This window comes from Balaenoptera acutorostrata, chromosome 18 (assembly GCF_949987535.1).
Source record: "Balaenoptera acutorostrata chromosome 18, mBalAcu1.1, whole genome shotgun sequence".
In the NCBI taxonomy this organism is placed as follows: domain Eukaryota; kingdom Metazoa; phylum Chordata; class Mammalia; order Artiodactyla; family Balaenopteridae; genus Balaenoptera; species Balaenoptera acutorostrata.
This window is the reverse complement of record NC_080081.1, coordinates 56,970,220-56,997,834: the sequence shown is the minus strand read 5'-3', so window position 1 is coordinate 56,997,834 and position 27,615 is coordinate 56,970,220. Positions and strand designations below refer to the sequence as shown.

The 27,615-nt window shown below is 40.0% G+C and overlaps 1 protein-coding gene and 1 long non-coding RNA gene across 6 annotated transcripts in view; one reads left to right on the top strand and one right to left on the bottom strand.

Annotated features, from left to right (window-relative positions):
- LOC130705618 (uncharacterized) overlaps window positions 1–27,615 on the bottom strand; it is an 89,271-nt gene that overhangs the window by 17,587 nt on the left and 44,069 nt on the right. For both annotated transcript variants that reach the window (XR_009005938.1, XR_009005939.1), the window contains exons 2-4: window positions 26,121–26,232; window positions 24,184–24,288; window positions 22,823–22,962 (exon numbers count right to left, since the gene is read on the bottom strand). This is a non-coding gene — a long non-coding RNA (uncharacterized LOC130705618). The remainder of the gene's footprint in view (window positions 1–22,822; window positions 22,963–24,183; window positions 24,289–26,120; window positions 26,233–27,615) is intronic.
- Window positions 1–27,615, top strand: part of EPSTI1 (epithelial stromal interaction 1) — a 112,377-nt gene that overhangs the window by 47,670 nt on the left and 37,092 nt on the right. For 2 of the 4 annotated variants that reach the window (XM_057533001.1, XM_057533000.1), the window contains exons 7-8: window positions 14,050–14,143; window positions 23,463–23,543. In XM_057533001.1, coding sequence (XP_057388984.1) covers window positions 14,050–14,143; window positions 23,463–23,543 — 175 coding nt within the window. The remainder of the gene's footprint in view (window positions 1–14,049; window positions 14,144–23,462; window positions 23,544–27,615) is intronic. The other 2 variants (XM_057533003.1, XM_057533002.1) reach the window with 2 other exon arrangements.

Below are 27,615 nucleotides of genomic sequence, written 5' to 3'. Positions count from 1 at the left end.
TGTTCCAGCTCTAAGTAGCTAGGTTACTTGCACACTGGTTAAAAGAATAGACAAAACCAAAGAACCATATTTCTGTCCCTAGGTTAATTCCAAATATGGTAGAATTAAACAAGCAGATTTGGGTTCAAAATCCCAGCTCCATTCTTCAGCTGTGACCTTGGACAAACTACTAAACCTCTTTAAAGCTTAGTTTTTCTAAAAAAAATTAGGGTTGGTAATATCTTTCCCATCGGCCATTTATAAGGATTAAATAAAATATCTTATATAGGGCTTCCCTGGTGGTGCAGTGGTTAAGAATCCGCCTGCCAATGCAGGGGAGACGGGTTCGAGCCCTGGTCTGGGAAGATCCCACATGCCGCAGAGCAACTAAGCCCGTGCGCCACAACTACTGAGCCTGTGCTCTACAGCCCGCGAGCCACGATTACTGAGCCCACATGCCACAACTACTGAAGCCCGTGGCCCTAGAGCCCGTGCTCTGCAACAAGAGAAGCCACCGCCATGAGAAGCCCATGCACCGCAACAAAGAGTAGCCCCCACTCGCCACAACTAGAGAAGGGCTGCGTGCAGCAATGAAGACCCAACGCAGCCAAAAATAAATAAATTTATTTTAAAAATCTTATTAAAAATTTATTTAAAAAAATAAATGGTATATAAGTGACTGAATTTCATGGGGATTTGATATGTAACTTCTTACAGAGGTTCTTGTTGAATGGGATCAGACAGCTTATTTTGTAGAGACCGTTTAGAGATTTCTGGTTCCACCAGAACTAGTCATCGGCCTCCCATTTTCCGATGGACTGTACTGACTGCCTCCTCTTATCTGTTCCCATCGTTATACCTCATTTGTAGAATTTAAGATCATTCTGATGTTGGGGTGAGCATATGTGACACCCTAAAGTGTGTCCCTCCTCCAAGTACAGCATCCTCTGGTTTTCTCATTCCGCTGAGATTCTCCTGCCTCTACTGTAAGCAACAGCTCCTTGCTTTAAGACTCAGAGGTTGGAATGTACAAGAAGTTTCTCAGCACTTCACTTTGCCCATTAGCAAGTTGGATACCTGGCCTCCGCTACCCAGGACAGGAAAAGAGTGGGAGATAGAATGGGGTTGGGTGGAAGTGCTAATGAATGACGTTATCTTTCCCCACTTTTGTTCTAAGGCAGACATGGGGGTAAGGAAGCTGGTGTGAAGCTAAACACCAGGAGAAGTTGGCTGTCTTAGAGAGAGATAGAGGGCGGCAGGCAATAGATTAAGGGTTAATGTATTATTGCCTCCCCCTTCTTTGGTAGAGAATGGATGAGAGTTGATTTCTCGGCCAATCAGAGGAGTTGAATGCCCCCAAATGCTATGGGGGCATTTGTAGCCTGGAGACACAATAAGAACAAATGTACTTATCCTGTGGCATCCTTGTTTACACTGGAAAAGGGAAGACCTGCTTACCAATGAGGGGTCTTAGGTACAGGACTGGGAAGTTGAACAAGCCCATCCTCTGGGGAGTTTTAAACATGATAAAGTGGAGGATGAGAGATTCTTGGGGTTTTAAAGGATGTGGGAGATGGTGTCCTCAAACCTTTTTTTACTAGTCCTCCAGCTTCTTGAGTTTGTGTTTTACTGAATACTAGAGATCACCCTTTTTCTGTAAAGAAAGAAGAGTTCTACCCTCAGGCACCTCACACACTATCAGTGGAGCTGAATTCAATTACACGCACATTTTACTCTTGATCTTTCTTCTGCTTATCATAAAAGTCCCAGTTAACCAGAAAAAAGAGAAGTTGGCTAAAAATGAGAAGTATCTCAAATTGATTGTTAAAGCCTATTGAGAAACACAAGAAGAAGTATATGTGTGTGTGTTTTAAATGTATTTTGTTTTGAAGTACTTTTGAAATTAAAAGACCAATAGCTAATGAAATGAATGACCATTATATAGCTAGAAATATGAAAGAAACTTCTTGTATAAGATGGATCCTCTGTATAACAAGCCTTTATCATATTTTCTTAGAATCAATTTATGGTGGAAGAATTGTATAGGAGAGCTATTAGATTTTTTTTAACATCTTTATTGGAGTATAATTGCGTTACAATGGTGTGTTAGTTTCTGCTGTATAACATTTAATTTTTATTTATTTATTTATTTTTGGCTGTGTTGGGTCTCTGTTGCTGCGTGTGGGCTTTCTCTAGTTGCAGCGAGCGGGAGCTACTCTTCATTGCGGTGCGTGGGCTTCTTATTGCGGTGGCTTCTCTTGTTGTGGAGCGTGGGCTCTAGGCATGCAGGCTTTAGTAGTTGTGGCACGCGGGCTCAGTAGTTGTGGCTCACGGGCTCTAGAGCGCAGGCTCAGTAGTCGTGGCTCATGGGCTTAGCTGCTCTGTGATGTGGGATCTTCCCGGACCAGGGCTCAAACCCATGTCCCCTGCATTGGCAGGCAGATTCTTAACCACTGCGCCACCAGGGAAGTCCGAGAGCTGTCAGCATTTTAACAGCACAAAGTTTTAACTAGACCAACTAGGCTGTTCCCTATTCCATCCCCTTCACCAAAAAATTAGATTCTCCTGAAGCTGTCAAACTAAGGATCACAGAATAGAAACACAAATAAGGAATTCTTTCAATGCTGTGATATGTGTGGTTCAAATAGCAGACTAGGAATGGTGTTCTTTGTTTTGTTTTGTTTTCTGTAGAGAAGGGCAACCATGGACTTGAGCAGACTGTAAACCCAGGTTGCTGGAGAAAAAGCTCATGATATCATCCTGGGGCACCACCATGAGAATCTTAATGTATTCTTTCTTACCACTTTGTTCCTGACTTCGTTCATTTGCTTCTGATTATTTTTAGTGTTGTCAATTATTTAGCTAACAGGCAGAAAACTAGGCTTTTATTGACATCCAGAGGGACTCTCCTGAGTGTAATAGTGAAAGCAGTTTATTGAATGCCTGTGGGGTTGCTTTCTAATTGTACGCATTAATCTGCCCATGCAAGCTGGCTGAAAATACACAAGCAGATTGCATGTGCAGATGGAGCACATGGGATGGTTTTTATGAAAAGACCTCTGGAATGTACTTCTGCAGTACTGTCTTTTCCTTAAAAATCAAATGACTGTGACTATTTCAATTGGCGGCTGAGAACAGACCAGATTAATGGTGCATTAAGTCTGCCACTCTGGCTGGGGACAGACTCGAATTTCACAGTGTAGAGTTAGTTCTAGGATTCTTGAGCATGAAAGTGAAGGGTAGAAATAGGCTTCTAACCTTGGCATAGTTTTCACCATTATTTTACTCTGTCATTCTTTACTACTTATAAAAAGACAAATGTGATTTTTCAGGATGGCCTTTTTAATTAGTCAATATTACTGGTAGCTTTGAGGATTTGAAGTAACAGTTAATATACCTTTGTGTGTGTGTGTGTGTGTGTGTGTGTGTGTGTGTGTGTTTTGTTATAATCAAAGAAAGGATGTTGTGATTTAGATTATTTAAATTTCAGCATTTGAAATTTAAATGGTAATTTATTTTGAGTCATAGTCATCTTTCTCACCATGTGGTTTTTGGATGGATGTTGAGACAGATTTGAATTTTGAGCCCATGTAATGAGTTATGGGGGTTAGGGTAAGATGTGAATGGGGCAGTCAGATGCATTTTGGGTGCAGGTGTTAGGAAAAACAATGTTCTCTTAAGGATTTGCTGGAGAGATGAGAATTGGGTATATTTTAAGCATTTACAATTTTAACTCATATCTAATAATCATTTAATCTAATAGATTGTACATTTGTATAGTTTTTAAAATATACAAAGTGCTTGGCTCTTTTAAATGTTATTTCAAAGTAATAAGCTGTTGTATTATTGAGAACCTATGGAGTGTCAGCAGTGTTAGGCATATTATATACATTTTTTCATTTAATTTTTAGATCAACCCTATTAGGGATATATCATCTTCATTTTACAGGTGGAGGGTTGAGTAATTCAAAGTCACAGACAGTGAGCAATGCAGCCAAATCTTGGTCTTGAGATTTGAAGGACCAGGAATAATGAGTAATTCAGAGGTGTGCTATACTCACAAGGTCAGGATTATCAGGCTAGGGTGGGGGTGATAAGCACTGTAGCTTATGGGGGGCCTGTGGGAGGCCTGTGGAGAAGACTGTAGAATAGGTCAGTTCAGAGATAAAGACTTGGGCAAAATTGACTTCTGATTCCTCCAAGGAAGATCTAAATTTGGCCTGCAAGAGGCAAAAGAAAAACTGAGGAAGTATGTCTGCTTTCTCTGATTTTCCTCAGACCCAAAGGACATCCCTTTCCAGGTCCAACACTGGATTAATTCCACAGTTAAGCTTCCTGTAGGGTACATGGGGTTTTGTGAGCTCTCCTGGCTGGACTGTACTCCTAGGTACCAATATTTCTAGGGGAGAAGGAGCTCAGTTCTTAAAACCTTGGTTGAAAAAGCCCTTGGAACCAAGCTCATTCCAAAGTAGGACCTTCTTATTTCTGAATTGCCAAGCACCACCGTGAGCTCAGCCTGCCGATGGTAATGTGGGGAAGTTTTCTTCATTTCCGCCATTGGAACCACGCATCTCTTTAATTTCCATTTGAATGATAGTGTGATTAGTACCTAGGAGGCACATCTTCATCTGTTTTAGTTTCCTAGAGCTGAGGATCGAGGCAGGTCTGCTGAATATGCACACTTAGGTTCCAAGTTTGTCTTCTAATATGCTCACTAAACTTCTAATGCCCTTCGTGGGAGCTTCCAAAAGACACTTAAGGGCTAAACTGATCCCTTATCCATATGGTAGGCTTAAATCCAACCTCACGTTTTATAATCCCAGTAAGGTGAACTGAAAGTCATCCTATTCATAACTTTCTATCTTATGCTAATGAAGTGAACTTACAGGTACAAAAATCCTCTATTTTGTTCAGAATGAGACTGAACAGTTTACGAGAAATCTGAGAGAATCCCTGCCTACTGAATGTTAAATCATGTTGATGGTTAAAATTTCTACCCACTATCAATTTTTCCTGCAGATGTCCTAGTGAATGTTAACTCATTTTCATTCCCACTGCCACCACCTTCATATAGGTATTTCTCACATGCCACTTGCATTATGGCTTCTTTCTCCTTGTCATCCCCTGAGTTACTGGAATGGCTTTCTTACTCTCTTTGCCAACAGTCTCTTTTCTCGATTGTCTTATATGTTTGTCAGATTTCATTTTCTACAGCACAGCTTTTGTCATGTCACTATCCTATTCCAAAAGCCTTGATTATTTCCCATTGCTTATGAAATAAATTCCAAATTCTCTAGCCGCACGATGGGGGAATTGTGAGCCACCTTAGTAAGAAGACGTCAGAAAGGACTTGATTGGGTTTGGGCCTCTGTTGGGTTGATTTCGGGAGAGGGTTTGAGGAAGCAGGGTTTTGTTCTGGGTTGGCTATTAATCAGGAAGCAGGGGTAATAGTGATTAGGTATCAGGTATCTTTTTTTTTTTTAACTTTTTTTTATATTGGAGTACAGTTGATTAACAATGTTGTGTTAGTTTCAGATGTACAGCAAAGTAGGTATCAGGTATCTTAATCTTATTTAAAACAAGGGAAGATCAGAGTGAGACTAATACTGTAATTGATAAATAAGCAATAGTCACTCCTATTAGCCAAAATGTTGGGGTGTTTGGTCACTTTTGTGGTTTAGACAAGGTTCATGTATTTTTCTTTGTTCAGACATATCATGGAGTGGCCTTTTTTTTCATGATTCATCACCATCATAAAGTGACCTCCTCTGATATTGATATTGTGTGAAATCACTTTCAATAGGAGAACACCAAGGCTTAGCTGTGAATGCCAGGGCAGCTCCTGGATGTCAGGAACAGCTTCTGTCTTTTTCAGGATGTAGTTAATAATTGGTTAAAGATAAAAGTTGACTGGTGCCTTATTTACAAAATAGTTTCACTTAAGTATCTCATCATTGGAACCTGGTACCATCAGTGCTCCCCTCTTGGGAGGGTAGATCTAGGATCAGCCTGCCTGCCTGGTCTCAAACTTTAACCTCTCTCCTAACATTGAGCCTAGGTTTCCTCATATATAGCATGGGGTGGGGCTAATATTTGCTAACTCAAAGATTAATCAATATAACCCATGTAAGAAATCTAGCATAGTGCTTGGAGGGAGAAGGTAGAGTATAAAGGAACTCCAAACAAGGATAGCAGAGGAAGAAGAGAGAGGGACCAGCTGACTCTGGCCTTTATCTCCAAGGGTAGAGCCTAAGAACTTTTGGACACACGAGAAGACCCTGGGGCCCGGAAAGTGCTCCTGGTAAATGTACTATACCTGGGGGAATATGTGCCCCCCCACCCCCGGCCCCTGCCATCCTGGAGACAAGCTACCTGCACAGCCAGCCAACTTTATCACTTCTGTGTGAGTTCTAAGATCTTTACTGAAACAAACTGCCACAAAATAAACTCTGGTCAAACAAATAAGGAATCCAAGAAAGAGGAAGATGTAAGATATCAGAACAATTATGAATAAAGAAGACAATGACATTTATAGCCAAATATATGATTAGCTTTTTTTCTTTTTTATTATTAAGAATCAACATGATGAAATTAAACTCATGGAGGATTTCAGTGCTATGGAAGAGGCACAAGGGAGAGAGGAGGATAGGAAGTAAAACAATTATTTTTTTTGCACGAGTGAATGCTAGTGAATTCCAGATATTGATAGAAAAAAATAAGTAATTATGTGTTTATTATATGTTTAATTGTATTGTATGTACAAATAGGATATATAACAAAAACGTAAGAAGAAAAAAATCAAATGAAAAATTGATAATTACAACAAAAGGCAGAAAAGAGGGTGGAAGTTTTATAAGCAACAAGACAGCAATCACAAAAAAGGTATATAGGCTAAATTTCCTTATTTAAAAAAAAGTTCCTGGATTGCAAAAAAAAAAAAAAAAAAAAAGAAAAAAAGCAAAAATCTAGCTATATGCTACTCTAAGAGATATCTATAAAACAGAAGAGTTGGAAACAAAGGCATGGAACATATATTCATAAATGCTAATAAAAGAAGGCAGATGTAGCAATATTAATATGAGACAAAATTGAATTCAAGATGAAAAGCATTCAACAGGATAAAGAATATTTTATGCACATAAAATATGTAATCCCGAAGATAATGTGAACTGTAAATATCAATATACATTTGAAATATATGAAATAAAAACTGCTGAAGTCTGTAATATAGATCATGGATTTGTCAAATTTTCCTTTTGTTCTCCGTAGAAATTAATAGGTCATCATGTGAACCAAAAAACTTCATAAGGAATAGAGGATATGAATAACAATGACTTGGCATGATAACATAGACATAGTTACAAAGTGTTGTACCTAGTTTATGAAAATACCTATTCTTTACAAATATGACTTAACTACCATTGGCCATGACTAAGGCCTCAAAGACTCTCAGTAAGTTCCAAAAATACCCCCAAATCCTATAAAGCCACTATTCCTAAGAAAAATGTAATAAAATTAGAAATTAAGCAATAAGAAATTTTAAAGTCTATCCACTTAAAAAATTTTTTCTAATTACCTTTCTAAAGGACTGTTAGGTTACCATCTGTCACCACACTAGACTTATTGCAGTGATCATTTCATAATGTATAAAAATATCAGCTCACTATGTTTTGTACCTGAAACTAATATATTTTGTGTTAATTATTATTCAGTTAAAAAATAAAAATATTAAAGATTCGGGTTCCCTGGGAGGATGGGGGGAGACTATTAGGATAAAAAATTTTGAAACCAAAACTGAAATTACAAATTACTTTGGGATAAGAGAATATAAATTTCAAAGTATTCCACATTAAAATCCATGGGATGTGACTACAAAATTATTTAGAAGATGCAGAAGTTTAAAAGCTTTTAGAAAAAATGGAAATAAAATAACTAAGCATTTTACTAAGATAAGATTATAGCCATAAAATAAATACAAATAGAAGGGAGGAATAAATAAAGGGGAAAAAGTGATGAAGTTGAATAGAAAAATTTATCATCACTAAATTAAACCAAAAACTAGGTTTTTTTGAAAATTCTGGTAAAATAGATAAACTTTTGACCTGTCTGAGTAAGGAATAAGGAAGAACTCCAAGGATAAGAAAGGAAGTATAACCAAAATTCGAGAAGAGATATACTGTGTCCTACTTCTGTTAATTTTTTTAAACCAGATTTCCTAATTTATTTCATAGGAAAATATATGCTATTAGACTTGAACCCAGAATAGAATAAAAACTCTAAATGGAAGGGAAAATGTAGTTTGATCTCACCTAAAAAAGACAGTAGGCCCAGTTGGTTTGAAAACAGAAGAAGGTAACTTTCTCAGTAAAGTCTGGAACAGGATAAGAAGGGCATTTGCTATTTATCACTGATACTGATTTTTAGATAGAAAATTAGAGTTTCTATTTGTAACAAAGAAAGAATTTAAATATTGGAAAGGAAGAGATAAGTGCCTCTGATTGCTCACCTAAAACCTCTCAAGGACATCAACTAAAAAATTATTAGAACTAATACAAGTAGTTTGACTATCATGAATGAATCTAAAATCAATATGCAAACACTTCTGTCTTTGCACCATCAGACACACCATCAAAAGCTCATTATAAAATATAATTGAAAGAAAAATTTCATTTACAATAATCATCCACACTGTAAAACAGATGAGTATAAGTCTAATACACCTATATATAAAATAAAATACCTAAAATAAAATGAAAATATTAAATGTAGATCATCTATTTACTATAGAAGGGAAAAAAATCAACATTGTAAAGATAATTCCACTCTTATTCATATATAAATTAAACAGGACCTTTTGTGAAATTTGATAAAACATTTTTAAAGAGAAAATATTAAAAAAAAATAGACAAACCTGAAAAACTGAAGGAACAGGGAGAAGCTTGTACCAGGTATCATATACAACATAGGTATGGTAGTAATAACAAAGTGTTATTGGCATTGTAATAAATAAATTTAGTGAATGGGAGAGAGTCTACAAATAGACCCATGGATATATGGGAATTTAGTATTTAGGACTTTAGCTATTAATAAAAGTATTTGTTCAATCAGTGTCAAAAAGACAGATAATTTGACAAATTGTAATAACTCAGCACAATTAGAATGTAATGAAGAATGCTTTTATAATTTTGTGGTAAAACTCCTTTCTACGCTATATACACAACTTGGAAGCCATAAGAAAAAAAATACAGATTTGACTACAGAAAAAAACCTATGATAGATGACGTAATGAACTACGTTACAAGTAAGTGATAGTCTAGGAGAAACTATTTGCCTCAAAAATAATTGGCAAAGGCTTAATTTCACAAAGAAGCCTTGAAAATTAATAAGAAAAAGGCAACTCTAGAAAAACTGGCAAAGGGCTTGAAATAAATAGTTAGAAGAAGTATAAATAAATGAAATATTCAGCTTCACTAATCAGAGAAACAAAAATAATTTTTTTATTTATTACACTGGTAAAAATATAAATGTATTGATAATATCTCACATTAGGAAATGTGCTTTCATTTATTCAACAATTTGTACCTGGTATGTGTCAAGCACTATACTAGGTTAGTATATACTAGGTTAGTGAGTTCTTGGTATGTACTGTGAATATCACTGAGTCGTGTTCCCGTTGCCCTCCCTCTATCTAGGCCCACTTCACTTCACTCATTTATATCACCATCTGCACCCTGCAGTCATTGGCATTTGTGTGTCAGCTGACAGGAGGTGAGAGAAGGAAAAACTGCCCCATTCACTCCCAGCAAGATAAAAAGAACCAGGGAGAGATTTGTCACTGGTATTTTTTCAGTGAGGGTACCTTTTAAATTATGACTATTTAGCTTTAAAATCGGTAGTTTAACATTTTTATTAGTATGTTCTTTTTTTTTTTGATGTGGACTATTTTTTAAAAAATCTTTATTGAATTTGTTAAAATATTGCTTCTGTTTTATGTTTTGGTTTTTTTGGCTGCAAGGCATGTGGGATCTTAGCTCCCCAACTAGGGATCGAACCCACACTCCCTGCATTGGAAGGCAAAGTCTTAACCACTGGACTGCCAGGGAAGTCTCTATTAGCGTGTTCTTATGTGTCTTGTCATGGTGCGAAGTTGGCGGTTACCTGGTGGGTAACCAGGTGGAGGAAGGTGCGTAGCACCTTGTAGCCCTGGGGTGTGATTAGTGGCAGGAGCCTGATTCACAAGCTCCTACAGATCTAAGTGAATGTTTTAAGCGTATTCTTTTTTAAAATCCTTGCTGTTTATCTATTTTATATATGGTATGGTGCATCTGTTAATCCCATACTCCCAATTTGTCCCTCTCCCCCCTTCCCCTTTGGTAACCAAAAGTTTGTTTTCCATGTAAACTGATTCTTCCATGAACGTTAGAAACCCTAGTTGTCTTCTCTAATTATTTTTTTTAAAAGCCTTATAGGAAAAAAAAAAAAAAGCCTTATAGGAATTATCTTTGCATTTCTGTCATATTTAAATGAGCCAGCAGACACATATTTCACTCTCTGTGGCCTTTCCTATATATATAGATATTTTTTAAAACTGCAGGTGATTTTAAAAAAAATTTTTTAAAATTTTTATTTATTTATGGCTGTGTTGGGTCTTCGTTTCTGTGCGAGGGCTTTCTCTAGTTGCAGCAAGTGGGGGCCACTCTTCATTGCGCTGCACGGGCTTCTCATTATCGCGGGCTCTCTTGTTGCGGAGCACAGGCTGCAGACGCGCAGGCTCAGTAATTGTGGCTCACGGGCCTAGTTGCTTCACGGCATATGGGATCTTCCCAGACCAGGGCTCGAACCCGTGTCCCCTGCATTGGCAGGCAGATTCTCAACCACTGCACCGCCAGGGAAGCCCTCCCGTATATTTTATCCTTTCAAAAAGGTCAAAAACTTTTTGATTGATGAATCTCCATAAACATTAATATTCCATCATATTGCAATATAAGCAGCCATATCCCTTTCCTTTCCTGACTTTCTCATCCTCAGTTTCTCCTTCCAAACCCCTACGTGTCCTCAAACTACTGGGATAAATGAGTATACGTTTTTATACTCTGGGCCTAGGCAGCTCCTAGACCTGATACCAAGACAGCTTAAGGATGGGTGGGTTCCTTCCCTTTCCCACATTCTCCTCCCCTGACTAAGGTTCTGAAATAACTAAGATGCCTAGCTTAATCCTTGAGAATTCTATTCTTCTACTCTTCCTCAGCTCTTCTTGGCCTCTTCTTATGTACTACTTGTGGAACTGATGACCTAAATTGAGAGATAATTCTCTTGTATATATAAATCTATGTGGTATTACTAGGGTTGGCTAATTGCTGTGATCAACAGACCTCAAAATAAATAGTTGCTTGAGCATTATTATTATCTTTTTCTCATGTAAGACATGGGTGAACAGGTTTGAGAGGAGACCCCCTCCACTCAGATAGTCAGGCATCAAAAACTGTTAGCAGTGCTACCACCTTCAATACACAAATGACTTCCAACTTTGTGCTGCGGTTTGCCTCTATTCCAGACAGCCAGAAGGAGGAGGAAAATGTATGGAGGTGCATGCGTAGGAAACTTATTATGAGTTCATCCTGGAAGTGGTGTGTATCACTTCCTTCCTCATTCCATTGGTCAAAACTCAACCACATGGCCAGCCTTAGGAGTAAGGGAGGCTAGGAAATGTAGTCGGGTTGTATGACTAGAAGAGGAGAACTTCCATTTTGATGGATATTTAGCAGTCTCTGCTACAATGGAATAATGTCCAGGTGATGCTACCCTGAAGAGACATTTTAGGATAAGCCATAGGCATCACCCTAAGAACAAGTGTCATAAGTTGGAGAGGAGTTAAGTAAATCTTCAAAACCAGTCTGTTATTGGTGGTCCATCCTCAGTTGTTCTATGGAGAATAAAGGAAGGGATCCTGTATTATGCCTGGGTCAAAGTGATAAAGTGGGAGAGGATCACCCCCCCTCAGTAGGTGGCAGAGTCACAGTGGTGACAAAGAAAGAACCCCAATGAAAAGGTGACTCAGTGCTAGAGTCCAGGGTTCTTAGTTTTGTTGGATTTCCTCTCCAGTAGATGTTCCTCCTTTTGCCCCTCAAGGAGGTTCATATATTTTGTTTTTATTAAATACGACCATAATTACCTACAGGGATTCCAATCCAGTTCAGCCAATGTGTGGAATTTACAGTATTGGTAGTAGAAAAATGCCATTTAGCCTGGTAACTTGGAACTTGTCTTGTTTGTATAGTTAATCACTTGGGAGTTATCCACCATTCTTCACAGGCCCCTACTTGTATGCCTCTGACAGTCCAGTGGCCCTGTCACTATGATTTGATCTTGTGGCATGAGTGGGGCAGGGATCGTTGGCACAAAGGCCGTGCCTGGTGGTTAGCAACCCAGCCAGCTTAGTGCTTGGCATTGGCAGGTAAGAAGCAACTGTTGGAACACAATGCAGGGCTGCCAGCCTACTTGGTCTGAAGCTCCTTATTTGCTTATTATCATGGTGCTTCTTTTTCACTGCTTTCTCCCGTGGTCTGCTCTCAGCTAAGGATATTCAGAAATCTCAACCAAACTTCTGGCAATACTCTTCTTTTTGCACTTTTGACTGATGGCTTCATAAAGCCCCAGACAATGGGGCAGCTTCCAGCCTCTGCGACTTCATTAGTCTCCTTGTCTATTCTGGGCAAGATAAGCAATCCTAGACAAATGGAAAGCCCGCTTGTCTCAGCTGCTGAAGCCTTGTGTTTCTCAGGGTCATGTTTGTCGCTTAACTTTCAGCTCTTCCTTTCCCAGCTCAAGCTTCTGACCTTGTTCAAATGCCATGTTCTACCTAAGTAATTATTTGAAGTGATGTTGGCATCTCTGTTTAACTTCTAATTCCTTTTTTGATTCCCCCCCTCACTGGATACCATTTATTTTTACCAGACCATTTGTGTCTCCTTTGATGCCCATGCCCTAAATGCTTGATAAATTGGATCTTAGCATCAGCCTAAAGTATTAGGGGGAAGCAGAGGGATGACAAGGAAGGAAGCAGAAGGGGAGAAGGCTGCAAGGGTCTGGTGCAGTATAAGTCTGGCCTTGCTGAGCTATTTGATTGTGAATATGGAGTAAGGGGATCAAAATCCCACAAATCACATGGGGAAAGGACAAAGGAACAGAAATTCATCACTGGTAAGCAGAATGGGGCAGTTGTTACAGTAAGGACTGGGAAACAATTCCAATATTCATGCTTGACATACATGAGGGGAGGAACTGGGATGATGGTGTGGATTTTTAAGGAAAAAGCAACTTATTAAAACAGAGGATTCATCTAGGTCCATCTTTCACAGTCTCTCAGAGCTAAAAAGAGATGCCAGAAATACAGACCAGAACTGGCAGCACTTCTTGCCTTCCGTGGAAGGTACAAATCAAGTATAAAGGTGTGTGTGTGTTTGTGTGTGTGTGTGTGTGTGTGTGTGTGTGTGTGTGTGTGTAGGGAGAGGGTCTGTTTCTGCTTTCAGAATTCCAAAGGGGTCCATGACTCATAAATGGTGAAGAGTTATGGATTAGAAGCTCTGTGTATCCTGAGAGTAGTCAAAGCATGAGGGCAGTGAGATGACTAGGAGAGAGACCCCTGGAGGGTGAAGGGCCTAATATGACACCAGTGTGGAGTGAGGTGTTGTAGGGGAGGGATATTCCACAGCCCTACAGTGAAGTCTGAGTGTCACGCTTTAAATGTTCAGATAGGAAATTAGGGCCCCATACTGTGGAATCTGAGAGGACATTTATCTCCATGTCAAAGTACACGAAGCAGAAAAAAATGAAATCATAGGTTCATATTCCACAAACCTAGTTTTACACTTTTCAAACTATGAATGCAGTCTTGCAATAGCATTTTGTTTTGATTTTCTACTCTACCGTGTCCACAAACTCACCTTTTGTTCTACCTAGGACACTTTTAGTCATCCCCCAATAAAAGTCTAGGCTAGTACCCAAAGGCACAATAAATAATGATAGTTCTACTTTTACGAAGGCACTAACACCTATTTGGGTTGCTGCTAGCAAAACTGCTGAGTTCTTGAGAAGACTCGACACAGAGTCGCCACACAGAGGTACCTGTCCAGTGGCTGTTAGTGACCCACAATCTTCAGCTTCGGTAAGTGGAACGTCATGCAGGGTGCCATCTGGCACTTTTTAAAGTGGATGAAGATTAAGGCCAGAGAGTGACCTGTACAGCATAGAATTCTGGAACTAAAGGCAGATGATCTGAGCTGAAACTTTGACCTCAACTATTGTCTCAGCTGTAAAACAATGCTTGTACTTGTTGCCAACATTATGGACTGAGCATCAGCCTCTGAAAAACCTTTGATCTCACCCAGTCATCCGTCCATCTATCCATCCCTCAGATTTTTATGTTTATATAAGGTCTACCAAGCACATACAATTTCTGCCTGTAAGGACCTTAGTCAAGTGAAGGAGCGAACCAGGTATAAAGCAGAGTGGTGAGTGTAGAGCATGTAGCAGTTGGAAAGCTGAAGCTTAAAAGATGAGTCAGAAGAGAGTCATTCCAGGTGTCAGAAATTAGAAGCAAGAATTAAGGTATAATGGCAAGAAAAAGCATGGCTGTGTTAGGGATGAGTTTTGCGTAGCCACAGTCTAGAAGGGCAAGCTAGAAGGCTGGAGAAGAAATCAGGAGCCATGAGGAGAGTTTCTCATTTGTGGCAGTCTGGGTGGGATGGTTCATTGTGTGGGCTGTCTTGGGTAGTGCAGGATTTGTAGCGTCCCTGACCCCGGGTACAAGATGCTATCAGCAACTCCCGGACATTGAGGTTCCAGAGATGCCCCACACAGGAAGCTCATGGTGCTTCTGGTAGAACACCACTGCAGACATGTATATGCCACATTGGAAAACTTGAACCTCATTCTGTCAGTACTGAAGGTACTGAAAAGTTTTAAACAGGAAAGCCTCAAGGTCAGATTTGCATTTTAGCTGGATCACTGGTAACCAGGTGAAGGACGGGTCTGAAGTAATAGAGAGGTCTCTGAGGCTTCTATATTAGCCTTGGCAAGCAATGATGAAGACTTGAAGTAAGGTGGTGGGTGAGAGGATGGAGATGAGAGTGCAGGTCAGAGAACCACTTAGGAGGTGAACAAGGCAGGGCTTGGTTACTGACTGACCAACTGGGGGCAAGGAAGTAGTGTCATTAAGGATGACCATCGGAAAGGGTTGTAGTTGAAAGAAAAGATTGGTTTAAGTTTTAAAAAGTCTTAGCTTTTCAGGGTTTGGGCAGGTAAATGAGAGGTTGTTAGAGACATCTGATCTTCCTCTCCACCCAGCCCCTTTTCTCTTTAGTGACCACATTTTAAAATGTCAGGAAGACATTAGGACACTCCTTGGGAAAAAGTAATTCTCCTCTTACCTACAAACCTCTAAATGCTTCTTTTTTCCATGCTTCTAAGGTGGTGTTCCAAAGTCCAAATTTACTAGTGTGGGCTCCACAAGTTACATCAAATCCCTCATCCCTCTCCCCTCATTGCAGGGTGCTGGAGGAAGGAGTTGAGAAGCTGTAGGTAGTAGAATTAAACCCCGTGTAGAGACACTCCATGACATCTGTCTGGATAGCCTTTTCATGATGGGGGAGGGGAGGGAAAACAGGAGTTGGCTAGCTTTACCACCTGGGTGTTTGGCTGGCAGGATGGTCTTGATTTCTGTTTGAGGGCTTCTTGAATTCTGTGGTTGAAACACCTGTGTGCTTGCTGTATTGATTTTGGCTCGTTTCTTCAATTTAACAAGATCATCCTGGAATTTTAATATTGTCTTCCAAGGCATTAGTAATCTCTCCCAGAGCTGCATTTTCTGTGGATTGATTACTGCCTTAGTCATAAGATCCTCAGAGCTATTAATAGGAAATATGGAGCAGTATTGGCTCCTTAGCAACAGCATTCAATATAGCTGCTCCCGTTTTGACACCAAACTATTAATAATTTGTGGGTGTTCAATATATTTAACTGACTTTTTACCCATATTGTGTTCTTCTCATACTGTCTAATCCATATGCATAGAAGTCCTCAGAGAATGCACTGCAGAACCATTTCTTAATGCTTTAGGAAAATCAAATATGTACATTACACTTCTGCAAAGTTAAAAGAAGACACCTGCAGTTTGCCTTAACTGTGGTTAATGCACAGAAGGTGAACACTGCATGATATCCATATAGGCGGGGCGTGAGGAGCCGCACTGTCTCAAGTTTTTTTAAACACAATTTAAATTTTGCTATATAATGCAACTTTCCTGAGAAAATTGTTCTTCTCACACTTATTTAAATGTGGGGCTGCCATGGCAGATGGGAATTTAATAAATGCCATATGACGATGTCAGTGAAAAAGACAAGAAGAAAATTCCTGTGGGTGTCACACAAGAGAACTTCAGACAAGAAGAACTTACAGGGCTTCCCTGGTGGCGCAGTGGTTGAGAATCTGCCTGCTAATGCAGGAGACACGGGTTCGAGCCCTGGTCTGGGAAGATCCCACATGCCACGGAGCAGCTGGGCCCGTGAGCCACAGCTGCTGAGCCTGCGCGTCTGGAGCCTGTGCCCCGCAACGGGAGGGGCCGCGATAGTGAAAGGCCCGCGCACCGCGATGAAGAGCGGTCCCCGCACCGCGATGAAGAGTGGCCCCCACTTGCCGCAACTAGAGAAAGCCCTCGCACGAACCGAAGACCCAGCACAGCCAAAAATAAATAAATAAATAAATAAATAATAAATAAAATTAAAAAAAAATAATAATAATAATAAAAAAAAAAAAAAGAAGAACTTACAGTGTCCACTCACACATGGATGGATGTAGTTCTCTGTACTGGCGGTGGGTGTGGAAGCAGAAGTACCAGCATCATCATACCCTCCCCAGTCCCGATCACTGAATGTTTCCAGTTGTACCATTAATGTACAACCCGTCTCTGGTTTGCTTCTCCCTGCCTCTTCTACAGGGACTAGTAATTTAAAAAAAACCTCATCCTGTTGTTCCACTGCCCAGTGGCTCCCTATATCTTCAAGGATCAAGTCAAAATGCCTTAGCTTAAGCACAAAGCCCTCTCTGCCCTCTGTCCTCCTGGGCCTCCATTCTCCCCTACCCCCCACAACTCACCTCTCTGCGGTCCTGCGGTCTAGGTCTCTGCTGCTCCAAGTGTGCTCCAGAGACCAGCAGTATAAGCATCACCTGGGAGCTCCAGACCTGAATCAGAGCCTGCATTTTAACACGGTCCACAGGTGATTTGTGTGCACCTTAATGTTTGAGGAGCACTGCTCTCTAATTCCCGCCTTTCTGGCCATATCCTCTCACTTCCACTCCTCTGAACACTCAGTGCAGTTTGCTTTAATTTTTTACCTATGTGTCACATGACCTTTAAAAAGTCAACACTGAAAGGCATACGTCCCTTGCATCCCTTCAATCCTACCTGCATTTCAATTCTTTAAACTCCTTGTATTACTTTTCCATTGCTGCTGTAATGATTTTTTGCCAATTTAGCGGCTTAAAACAACACAAATGTATTCTCTCGTAGTTCTGGAGGTCAGACGTCAGACATGAGGATGAAGGGACTGAAGTCAGGGTGTCAGTAGGGCTGGTTCCTTCTGGAGGCTCGAGGGGAAATCGGTTCCTTGCCTCTTCCAGCGTCTCTTGGCTGCCACCATTCTTTGGCTCCTTGGCACGTGGATCACTTTAATCTTGACTTTTCATCCTCACCTCACCTTCTCTCCACACTTTGACCTTCTCGCCTTCCTCTTATAATGACCATTGTGATTATATTGGTTCCACCTGGATCACACAGGCCCATATCCCGGTCTCCAGATCCTCAATTTCTGCAAAGTCCCTTTTGCCATATAAAGTATAACATTGACAACTTCCAGGGATTAGGACGTGGACATCTTTGGGGGGCCATTATTCATCCCGCCACATTCCCTTAGCTGTGTCTTTTGTTATTTGGCTCTGAATATCTGTTAACGTGTATATTGCTATCTCTTGATTAATCAATGTTAGATCTTATTAATTTCTTTCCCCCATTCTCCCAATATAATCATTCAGTATTTCAGGCTTTCCTTTATTATGACTCTGAAAATATTTTCTCACTGCCAAGCCAGTTATACTCTACATTTTTTTCCTTTCAAAACGTTGAAAAAATTTCATTTTATTTTTGCATTTTCTTAGTTTCCTTTGAACATTTGATGGCCTTCCTTTAGCTTTTGTGACTGTTCTACAAAGTGCCTCTTGATGAAAATTTCCACACAATTTTCCACTTTGTGCCTGTCAGATAACTTGTCAATTTCGGGTTTCTTTCCCTTCTGGAAATATCCCTCCTCTCCTCCTCCTCCCTCCTGACTTAACCTGTGCTGGTTGTTCTTTAAGCCTCCTACACAGCTGTGGTTCTGGGACTGTCCTTTCATGGAATGATTCCCAACCTCATCTGCACATTGGAATCACCTGGGGGGCTTTAAAGTTCCCTGATGCCTGGGTCGCACCCCCTGAGCTCCTGCTGTATTGTGGCCTGGGCTTGAGGCTTTTAAAGCTCCCCAGGTAATTCTACTCTGCAGCCAAGGATGAGAATCACTGCTGTAACATCATCTGGGGAGTTGCTTTTGTTGCTTTCCTGTGTTGGGTTCCCTGATTTCTGTTTCTCTATTTTTTAAATTTATTTCTTTGTTTTGGTGGAGCATATTATTTAGTAGCTTGCCAAGAGAAGATGTATGTTCAAGCCCTTGCATGTCTGAAACTGTCTTTATTCAGCCCTCACACTTAGCTTGCAATTTTCTGTTAAGTATTCCAAATTGCAAATAATTTTCCTTTAGCATTTTGAAGGCATTGCTCTTCTAACTTTGAGTTATTTGTTCCTGAGAAATCCAAGGCCATCTGAATTTCAGTTCTTATATGAGGTCTTTTCTGTGCTTCCCCTGGAAATAATTTAATACCTCCTTTTTTCTGATATTCTGTAATTTCATATTGTGCCTTAGTGGGAGGGTCATTTTTATTCATTTTAAGTCTGGAAACTTATCTCTAGTTTTAGATGTTTTTCTTGTGCTATTTCTTTGATTTATTTCCCTTCATTTTCTCTTTATGGAATTCTTATTATTCAAATCTTAGGCCTCCTTGATTTATCTTCTTTTTCGTAAAAATTTTTTCTCCTCTAATTTACCTTTGACTACTTTTTTCCCCTTACTTCCTGGCATATTGAGCTAGAAAAAAACCCAGTCCTTTCTCTCCTGAGTGTCTCCTTTACTCCTGCTCCACTGACACACACACAACACTTCTGAGGCCAGGTGTGTGTGGTGTTTTCCCCACCAAGCAATCCTGCAACACCAGCTGGGTGTCCTACCATTTAACTCAGTTCTGACACTCTCTGCCTGGTGATAGCGTCAGATTCCACAGGGTAAGGACTCAGTTCCACAAGACTGCTCCCCACTTCAGATGCCAGTCACAAGTGGTAGGTCCCCAGGGTACCCACAACTTCTGTCCAACTTGGCCACAAATCACAAGTTCCCACAACCTGCACCTGGGGTTTACTTAATTTACTAGAGCCACTCACAGAACTCATACTACTATATACTTACTTATGTTTACCAGTTTATTAAGGGGTGGATACAGATGAACAGCCAGATGAAGAGATACATAGGGTGAGGTCAGGGAGGGTCCTGAGTGCAGGAGCTTCTGTCCCTGTGGAGTTGGGGTGTGGTCACCCTCCTAGTATATGGATGTGTTCACCTACCTGACAGTTCCCGGAACCCCCATGCCTCTGGGACTTTTACGGAGGCTTCCTCATGTAGGCATGATCAATTATTAATTCCATTTCCAGCTCCTTTTTCCTCTCTGGAGGATGGGGGTTTGAGACTGAAAATTACAAACTTCTAATCATGGCTCCGTCTCTCTGGTGACCAGCCCCCATGCAGGAGTCACCCAGGAGCCCACATGGAGTTGCCTCAGTGGAACAAAAGATGCTCGTTATGCTCTAACCACTTAGGAAATTATGAGGATTTTAAGGAGCCCTGAGTCAGGGATGGGGTCAAAGACGAAATATTAGAACAAGAGATGCTCCTAAAGCTCTTACCATTTAGGAAATTACAAAGGTTTTAGGAGCTTTATGCCAGGAACTTGGGGCAGATATATGTATATATATACACACACACACACACACATATATGATACTATATACAAAATGTATATAAAAATATAAAATATACATAATTTTTTTGTTATCTCACACATTTTATTGACCTTATCTTCTAAATATTTTACTGGTTTGTCTTTTTGTGGGGAAAGAGGAGATATTTTTAATTTCTAAGAGCTCCTCTTTTCTTTGCTGCTTTTAAAAAATAACAACCTGTTCTTGTTTCATGGATAAAATCACCCTCTACGTCTCAGAGGAAACAGTACAGGGAGCAGTAGAAAACTTCAAAGAAGGGGGCCCAGAGGCTCACCGCTTAGTATGTAGGAGTTTACACAATCCTTTCATTCTTGCCCTGGGATATGACCACAGCTGCCTTCTGTACTAGGCCTGTCTGGTTTAGTTGATCCAGAGGATACACTTTTGATTTCCTCTCAAGGCTGGGAGAATTAGCACCTGAATTCTCAGGGTGGAAGCAGACATAGGCACCATCCTTTCATCCAACTGTCTTACCCAGTAGCTGGTGCATCAATTTCTGGGGCCCTCACATTGTTCTGTGGAAAAAGCTGGCTTCTTGTGAGTCCTCTGTCCCCACCAGCAAGTCTTTAGGTTTGCTCTTTTCTCTCCTAGCCACTTACCATTTCTTCATCTACTTTGCCTTCATAGATTTTTGTCTGGGAATACAGATTTCTCTTGGGTTTTGAAGCAGGGTTTGTGTTTGTTTCATTTCCTCCTCTGTTTAGGGTAATTTCTGAGATGGGAATGGAGCAGAAACATATTCACTTCACCATCTTGAAATGGGAACTTAGTACTTGTCATGGATTGAATTGTGTCCCCTCAAAATTTATATGTCGAAGACCTAACCTCCCGTACTTCAGAATGTGATCTTATTTGGAGACTGGGTCTTTACAGAGGTCAAGTTAAAATGAAATCTAATCCAATAGGAAAGGAATCCTTATAAAAATGGGAAATTTGGACATAGGAACAGACATGTATAGAGGGACGATGATGTGAAGAGACACGGGGAGAAGACGGTCATCTGTAAGCAAGGAGAGAGGCCTAGCTCCTTCCCTCACAGCCCTCAGAAGGAAACAACCTTGCAGACACCTTGATTTTGGACTTCTAACTTCCATGTGAGGCAATGAATATCTGTTGTTTAAGCCACCCAGTCTGTGGTACTTTGTTATGGCAGCCTGAGCCAACTAATACAACGCCATTTTTCATTTATTCACACAGTGCCCCGCCCCGCTTAGTCTGATTCCTACTCTTTAAGACACAACCTAGTGTCACCCAGTTTGAGAAGGTGTCCTTGATCCAGTTTAATTAAATGTCCTTCTTTTTAGCATCTTTTGTCGCAATACCTCTCATGATGTCACAATACCTGTAATCATTAGTCTCATTAATCTTTTTGTCTGACTTCCACACTAGGCTATGAGCACTTGAGGTCTGGGGTCATGTCTGACCACAGTGCTTGTGCATAGGAGGCTGAAATATTGCTTATTGAATGGATATATTATAAGCATAGCTTGTGGGGGAGGATGACTAAAAGTGTATATTTTAGTTGAATAACAAAAAGTTTATTATTAATATGTTAAATCAGTATTTTATGATAGAAAAATAATGTGAATATGACATAGAAATTTCTGGGACTTAGAACTAAGAAAAATAGTGATCAAAAGTTTTTTTCCCCCTATTTTTGAACAGAAACTTCCTGTCGTGCCCAGGGATCACAGCAAGCATTAGGACTGCAAGTAACTTTGAACTCTTTGTAGTTGAGATGCCATGTGACTTCCCAGTTTCTGTGGCCTTTTCATTGACACTTTATGTGTCTAACCATTTTTTTTTCTGACTCAAAAACTAGGACCCATATTTTGATAAAAGAACAGCAAAGTGGTTAAGTTTAAAAGAAAGGTATACAAATAGGTTCCTCAATAAAGTCATCATATCTGCTTTAACTATCTTACTCCTCCTTTTAGTCCCTTGACTATAAGATGTGCCCCCGGCCCCCTTCCCACCTTTCAGATCTTGTATGGAATATTTGTGATAAAAACTAGCCTTCTCTAATATAAAAAGAAGGGCTCATTGGAGAATGACTCGCCCTCCTTTATATCTTACCACAGTCCCCTTGTCTTCAGGATATGGACACAACAAAGTCCTAGGATATGTGTGCCTGTCTAAGGTAGCAGGGTTTGGGTAGATGTGGGCTTTCTGAACACATCTGGAGCTCTACCTTTCTAATTGGTAGTGCTATAGCTGATACAATTCTGAGAGCCTCTCTCTCTTTCTGGCAAGTGCTTCTCATTATTTGATGGAATATGGGTTTTATAGTGACAGAAATGGGGGAATGAATTAAGAAGTGCTTGAGAAAAATTATGGTGAGAGAAAAGGGGGGATCAGGCTACAGAAGCTTTATGGATTAGTAGTCCAAAGAACTAGGCCTGAAATATGTCACCTGCTGCCATGATGCTGCTGGTAGTTTTATGAGAACAATGGATTTCCTACGCATTAACTTATCAGGCTGGCCTCTCTGCCTTACAGAGGGTGGGCTACAAATCAATGTGAGGGAGAGAAAGTGACATGAACAGATAGAATACTTGAAATCTCATAAATTCCAGCACACATGGTCTCTGCACCCATGGGGAGAACCCTGACATGGAGGGTCACTGGGACTGAAGAACATCTTACCATGTGTGCTGGCTTTTCCGAGGCTCCCCCTTGAGGTCCTAATTCAGCCAGAAATGATGGCTCCTGTGCTCCTGAACAGGCTTTGCTTTCCCTCTCAGGAACAGAAGTGAGCTTCAGGTACAGATTAGGGACGCAAAGACCTAGAGAGAAAGGCATCTCTGGGATTACATGGTATCAATCAGCAGCTGACATGCTGTTTAATAGGATAGCATTAATGAGCAGTAGACATGTCAGTGCTTCTGACGTCAGTGTCACCATTGCTTGCCTCTGATATTTACCAGCTAGTTGGAATATTCTTGAAAAATATATTTAACTTTCCTCTGATTCAAATCCTTCTCATTAGAAAGAATAAACTATGTTGATTATCTCTGAGGGGATATTTTTAAAGCTTAATGAAACAAACATTTAGATCATCCTTTAAAATGTGCTGGATGATTGTGCTTGTACTCACCTTCTTTTTGTATACCCCAAGGGGCGTCTGCAGACATATGCATAAATCACTCAGTAAGCAACCGTATATGGAGAGCTTACTATATGCTTAGTATGAGGTTAATTTGTTAGAACCAGACCCATGATAGGCAGACCAGTACATTGTTGTGATGCTTTTTTTCCATGATTTTTTTTCCCTATACCATTACAGGCCAGAAGACAGGCTTATATGGATTCTGTAAGGGAAGGAAGTAAAAAATTGCAAAAGATGAAGGATGAACACCGCCAGAAGGTATTCAAAGACCCAATTAGCCACTGCTAATTATTTGCTTGGGGTACTAGATAATTTTGAAGGGTTTCGGAACAGAAATACCTACATACGTGAAAATCACGATAAAAAACCCCCACAGGTGTTAAAAATGGTGAGATGTGAGTGTGTTTTAAAAGTATGGTGGTGTGGTAGCTCCTTCTGGTCAAAACTCTCACGATACTTAGCCTCATAGGGGCTACAATGTGTCTGCTGTAGTTGATGCCAGCATCTCATGGAGAAGATGATAGAACACTTGGGAACTTATGATCTACAAAACATAACCAATGCCACTGCCATTTTTTAAACCAAAGATATATGATATTGCAAATAGTGTCCAGAGACTACTATAATGCATAACAAACAAAGCAGGCATCCAAAATCATGAAACTGGCTTAAATGTTCATCTAAAAATACACATAGAATGAAAAGTAAGGATACTCTACACATATACAAATATGTAAGGCATTCCAAACAAAACATAAAATTCCAAATAAAACGAGCAACAGAAATCAGTGAAATGAATACAGAACCTCCTCAGAAAAGTACTTAAAGGGTAATCCTTATTAGAATATGAAATTTCTGGCATGTAACTGAAAACAGTGTTGTGACTTGATGGTCATACCTGCCTTTGATATGTAGGCTCAGTGGTGCCAGAGGCTCCTCAACAAGGGCTGGGAGTGATGGGGAAGATGGGAGTCAGCTCCAAGGGGCCACTTCATTCCAGGTCCTTTAAAAAAGCAAAATAAATTATTCAGCTAGTTGAAGACCATTATATTCCCCATCATCTTTATTTTCCAACATTTTTCTTGCTGTGTTTGTGGTGATATCCTGTCATTTCTTCCAGAATATCTTTTTTTTTTATTTTATAAATTTATTTATTTGTTTTTTGTATTTTTGGCTGTGTTGGGTCTTTGTTGCTGTGCACGGGCTTTCTCTAGTTGCGGTGAGCGGGGGCTACTCTTCGTTGCAGTGTGCGGGCTTCTCATTGTGGTGGCTTCTCTTGTTGTGGAGCACAGGCTTTAGGTGCGCAGGCTTCAGTAGTTGTGGCACATGGGCTCAGTAGTTGTGGCTCACGGGCTCTAGAGCTCAGGCTCAGTAGTTGTGGCGCATGGGCTTAGCTGCTCCATGGCATGTGGGATCTTCTCGGGCCAGGGCTTGAACCCGTGTCCCCTGCATTGGCAGGCGGATTCTTAACCACTGTGCCACCAGGGAAGCCCTCTTCCAGAATATCTCTTAAATCTGTTTCTTCAATTATACAATTAACTGAATTCTAACTCCCATTCTGAGTTCCTCGATTTCGTTTAATTTGGTTTTTTTTCCCTTATGTCTTTGTTGCACAAGGTAACTTATTATAGCAATTGTGTGTGGAAATCATATTATGAAATATGTACTAATTGTCGTTGCTGTAATTTGACCCTTTTGAGTGCTACCTTCCTCCCCAAAGTGGTCAATTTCTTACTCATTCATAATTTCATCCAGCATACAATATAAATGACTGTGTCACTGAGCTGTTTTGTGCGTAGTACGTAGTAATTAAATTGTTGAAAGAAATAATGTAAGTTGGCAATTTAGTTATTAAGCTACTATATAAGCAATAAAGAAACCATGAAACATTTTTATCCCTTGGTGTTTAAAAAATTTTTTTTCTTTGGACAAAGGCCTCATACTGAAATCTACAATTAAATAAGCAATGTTACAGTAAGATTCTAGTAATTAGCATGTGGAAACTAAATCTGGTATACACTCATGTTGTATTTTCAGTAATGTCTGTTAAATCACATGAAGTGTTTCTGTGATCTCTTTTTTTTATAAATTTATTTTATTTATTTTTGGCTGTGTTGGGTCTTCGTTTCTGTGCCAGGGCTTTCTCCAGTTGCGGAGAGCGGGGGCCACTCTTCATCGCAGTGCGCGGGCCTCTCGCTATCGCGGCCTCTCTTGTTGCGGAGCACAGGCTCCGGACGCGCAGGCTCAGTAGTTGTGGCTCACGGGAGCAGCCGCTCCGCAGCATGCGGGATCCTCCCAGACCAGGGCTCGAACCCGTGTCCGCTGCATTGGCAGGCGGATTCTCAACCACTGCACCACAGGGAAGCCCCCTGTGATCTCTTAACTTATTCCTAGGTCCTGAGGTACTTAGATACTGAGGGGAGTGTTATGAAATCAGTGTAGGTATGATTTACTTTAAAATAACTTTTAGTGAATTTTAAATAGTGTTTTATAAAGTTTGGTGTATATATTTAGAATGTAAAAACCATTAAAAGTAGAACATTTTACAAAGAGAATGCTCAACAGATTAGAAAATCAGATCTGGGATTTAATTTTCAGGTTGAGCAGTTATTTTAAACAGTGAAAATTAAGCTTTTTATTTCTTAATCTTGTTTTTCTTCTGGAGTTAGACAAATATTGATACATACATATTTTCTGGTTACTGATTAAACATATTTTTTTAACATAAATTATTTCCCTTTACTTGCTGAAGCTTTCAGTAAAATGAATCATGAGCGTATAGATAATTCCATCACTAGGGACTTCAATAAGGGTAGAATACATAAGGATATTTACCTTCTTTTTGCTTCTCTCCCTTTTTGCTCAGTCTGTTGTTGTTAGAAAATGTCCCCTGGAGGCATTTCCTGGCTGGTAGAGTCTGTTACTCCTTATCACTTCAGTGGTTTACCTTAAGAAAACAAGAAGAATCATGTTTATGGTAGGAAGATGCAGAAAATAACACATTTGAATAAACCTACCTAGGGAGAAAAAAGACCTGTATGCAGAAAACTATAAGACACTGATGAAAGAAATTAAAGATGATACCAACAGATGGAGAGATATACCATGTTCTTGGATTGGAAGAATCAATATTGTGAAAATGACTATACTACCCAAAGCAATCTACAGATTCAGTGCAATCCCTATCAAATTACCAATGTCATTTTTTACAGAACTAGAACAAAAAAATATTAAAATTTGTATGGAGACACAAAAGACCCCAAATAGACAAAGCAGTCTTGAGGGAAAAAAGTGGAGCTGGAGGAATCAGACTCCCTGACTTCAGACTATACTACAAAGCTACAGTAATCAAGACAATATGGTACTGGCACAAAAAGAGGAATATAGATCAATGGAACAAGATAGAAAGCCTAGAGATAAACCCACGCACCTATGGTCAACTAATCTATGACAAAGAAGGCAAGGATATACAATGGAGAAAAGACAGTCTCTTCAATAAGTGGTGCTGGGAAAACTGGACAGCTACATGTAAAAGAATGAAATTAGAACACTCCCTAACACCATACACAAAAATAAACTCATAATGGATTAGAGACCTAAATGTAAGACTGGACACTATAAAACTCTTAGAGGAAAACATAGGAAGAAGACTCTTTGACATAAATCACAGCAAGATCTTTTCTGATCCACCTCCTAGAGTAATGGAAATAAAAACAAAAATAAACAAATGGGACCTAATGAAACTTCAAAGCTTTTGCACAGCAAAGGAAACCATAAACAAGATGAAAAGACAATCCTCAGAATGGGAGAAAATATTTGCAAACGAATCAACAAAGGATTAATTTGCAAAATATATAAACAGCTCATGCAGCTCAATATTAAAGAAACAAACAACCCAATCCAAAAATGGGCAGAAGACCTAAATAGACATTTCTCCAAAGAAGACATACAGATGGCCAAGAAGCACATGAGGGCTTCCCTGGTGGCGCAGTGGTTGAGAATCTGCCTGCCAATGCAGGGGACACGGGTTCGAGCCCTGGTCTGGGAAGATCCCACATGCCACGGAGCAACTGGGCCCGTGAGCCACAATTACTGAGCCTGCGCGTCTGGAGCCTGTGCTCCGCAGCAGGAGAGGCCGTGATAGTGAGAGGCCCGCGCACCGCGATGAAGAATGGTCCCCACTTGCCGCAACTAGAGGAAGCCCTCGCACAGAAACGAAGACTCAACACAGTCATAAATAAATAAATAAATAAATAAATAAAAGAATGTGAATTTCTTTAAAAAAAAAAAAAAAGAAGCACATGAAAAGCTGCTCAACATCACTATTATT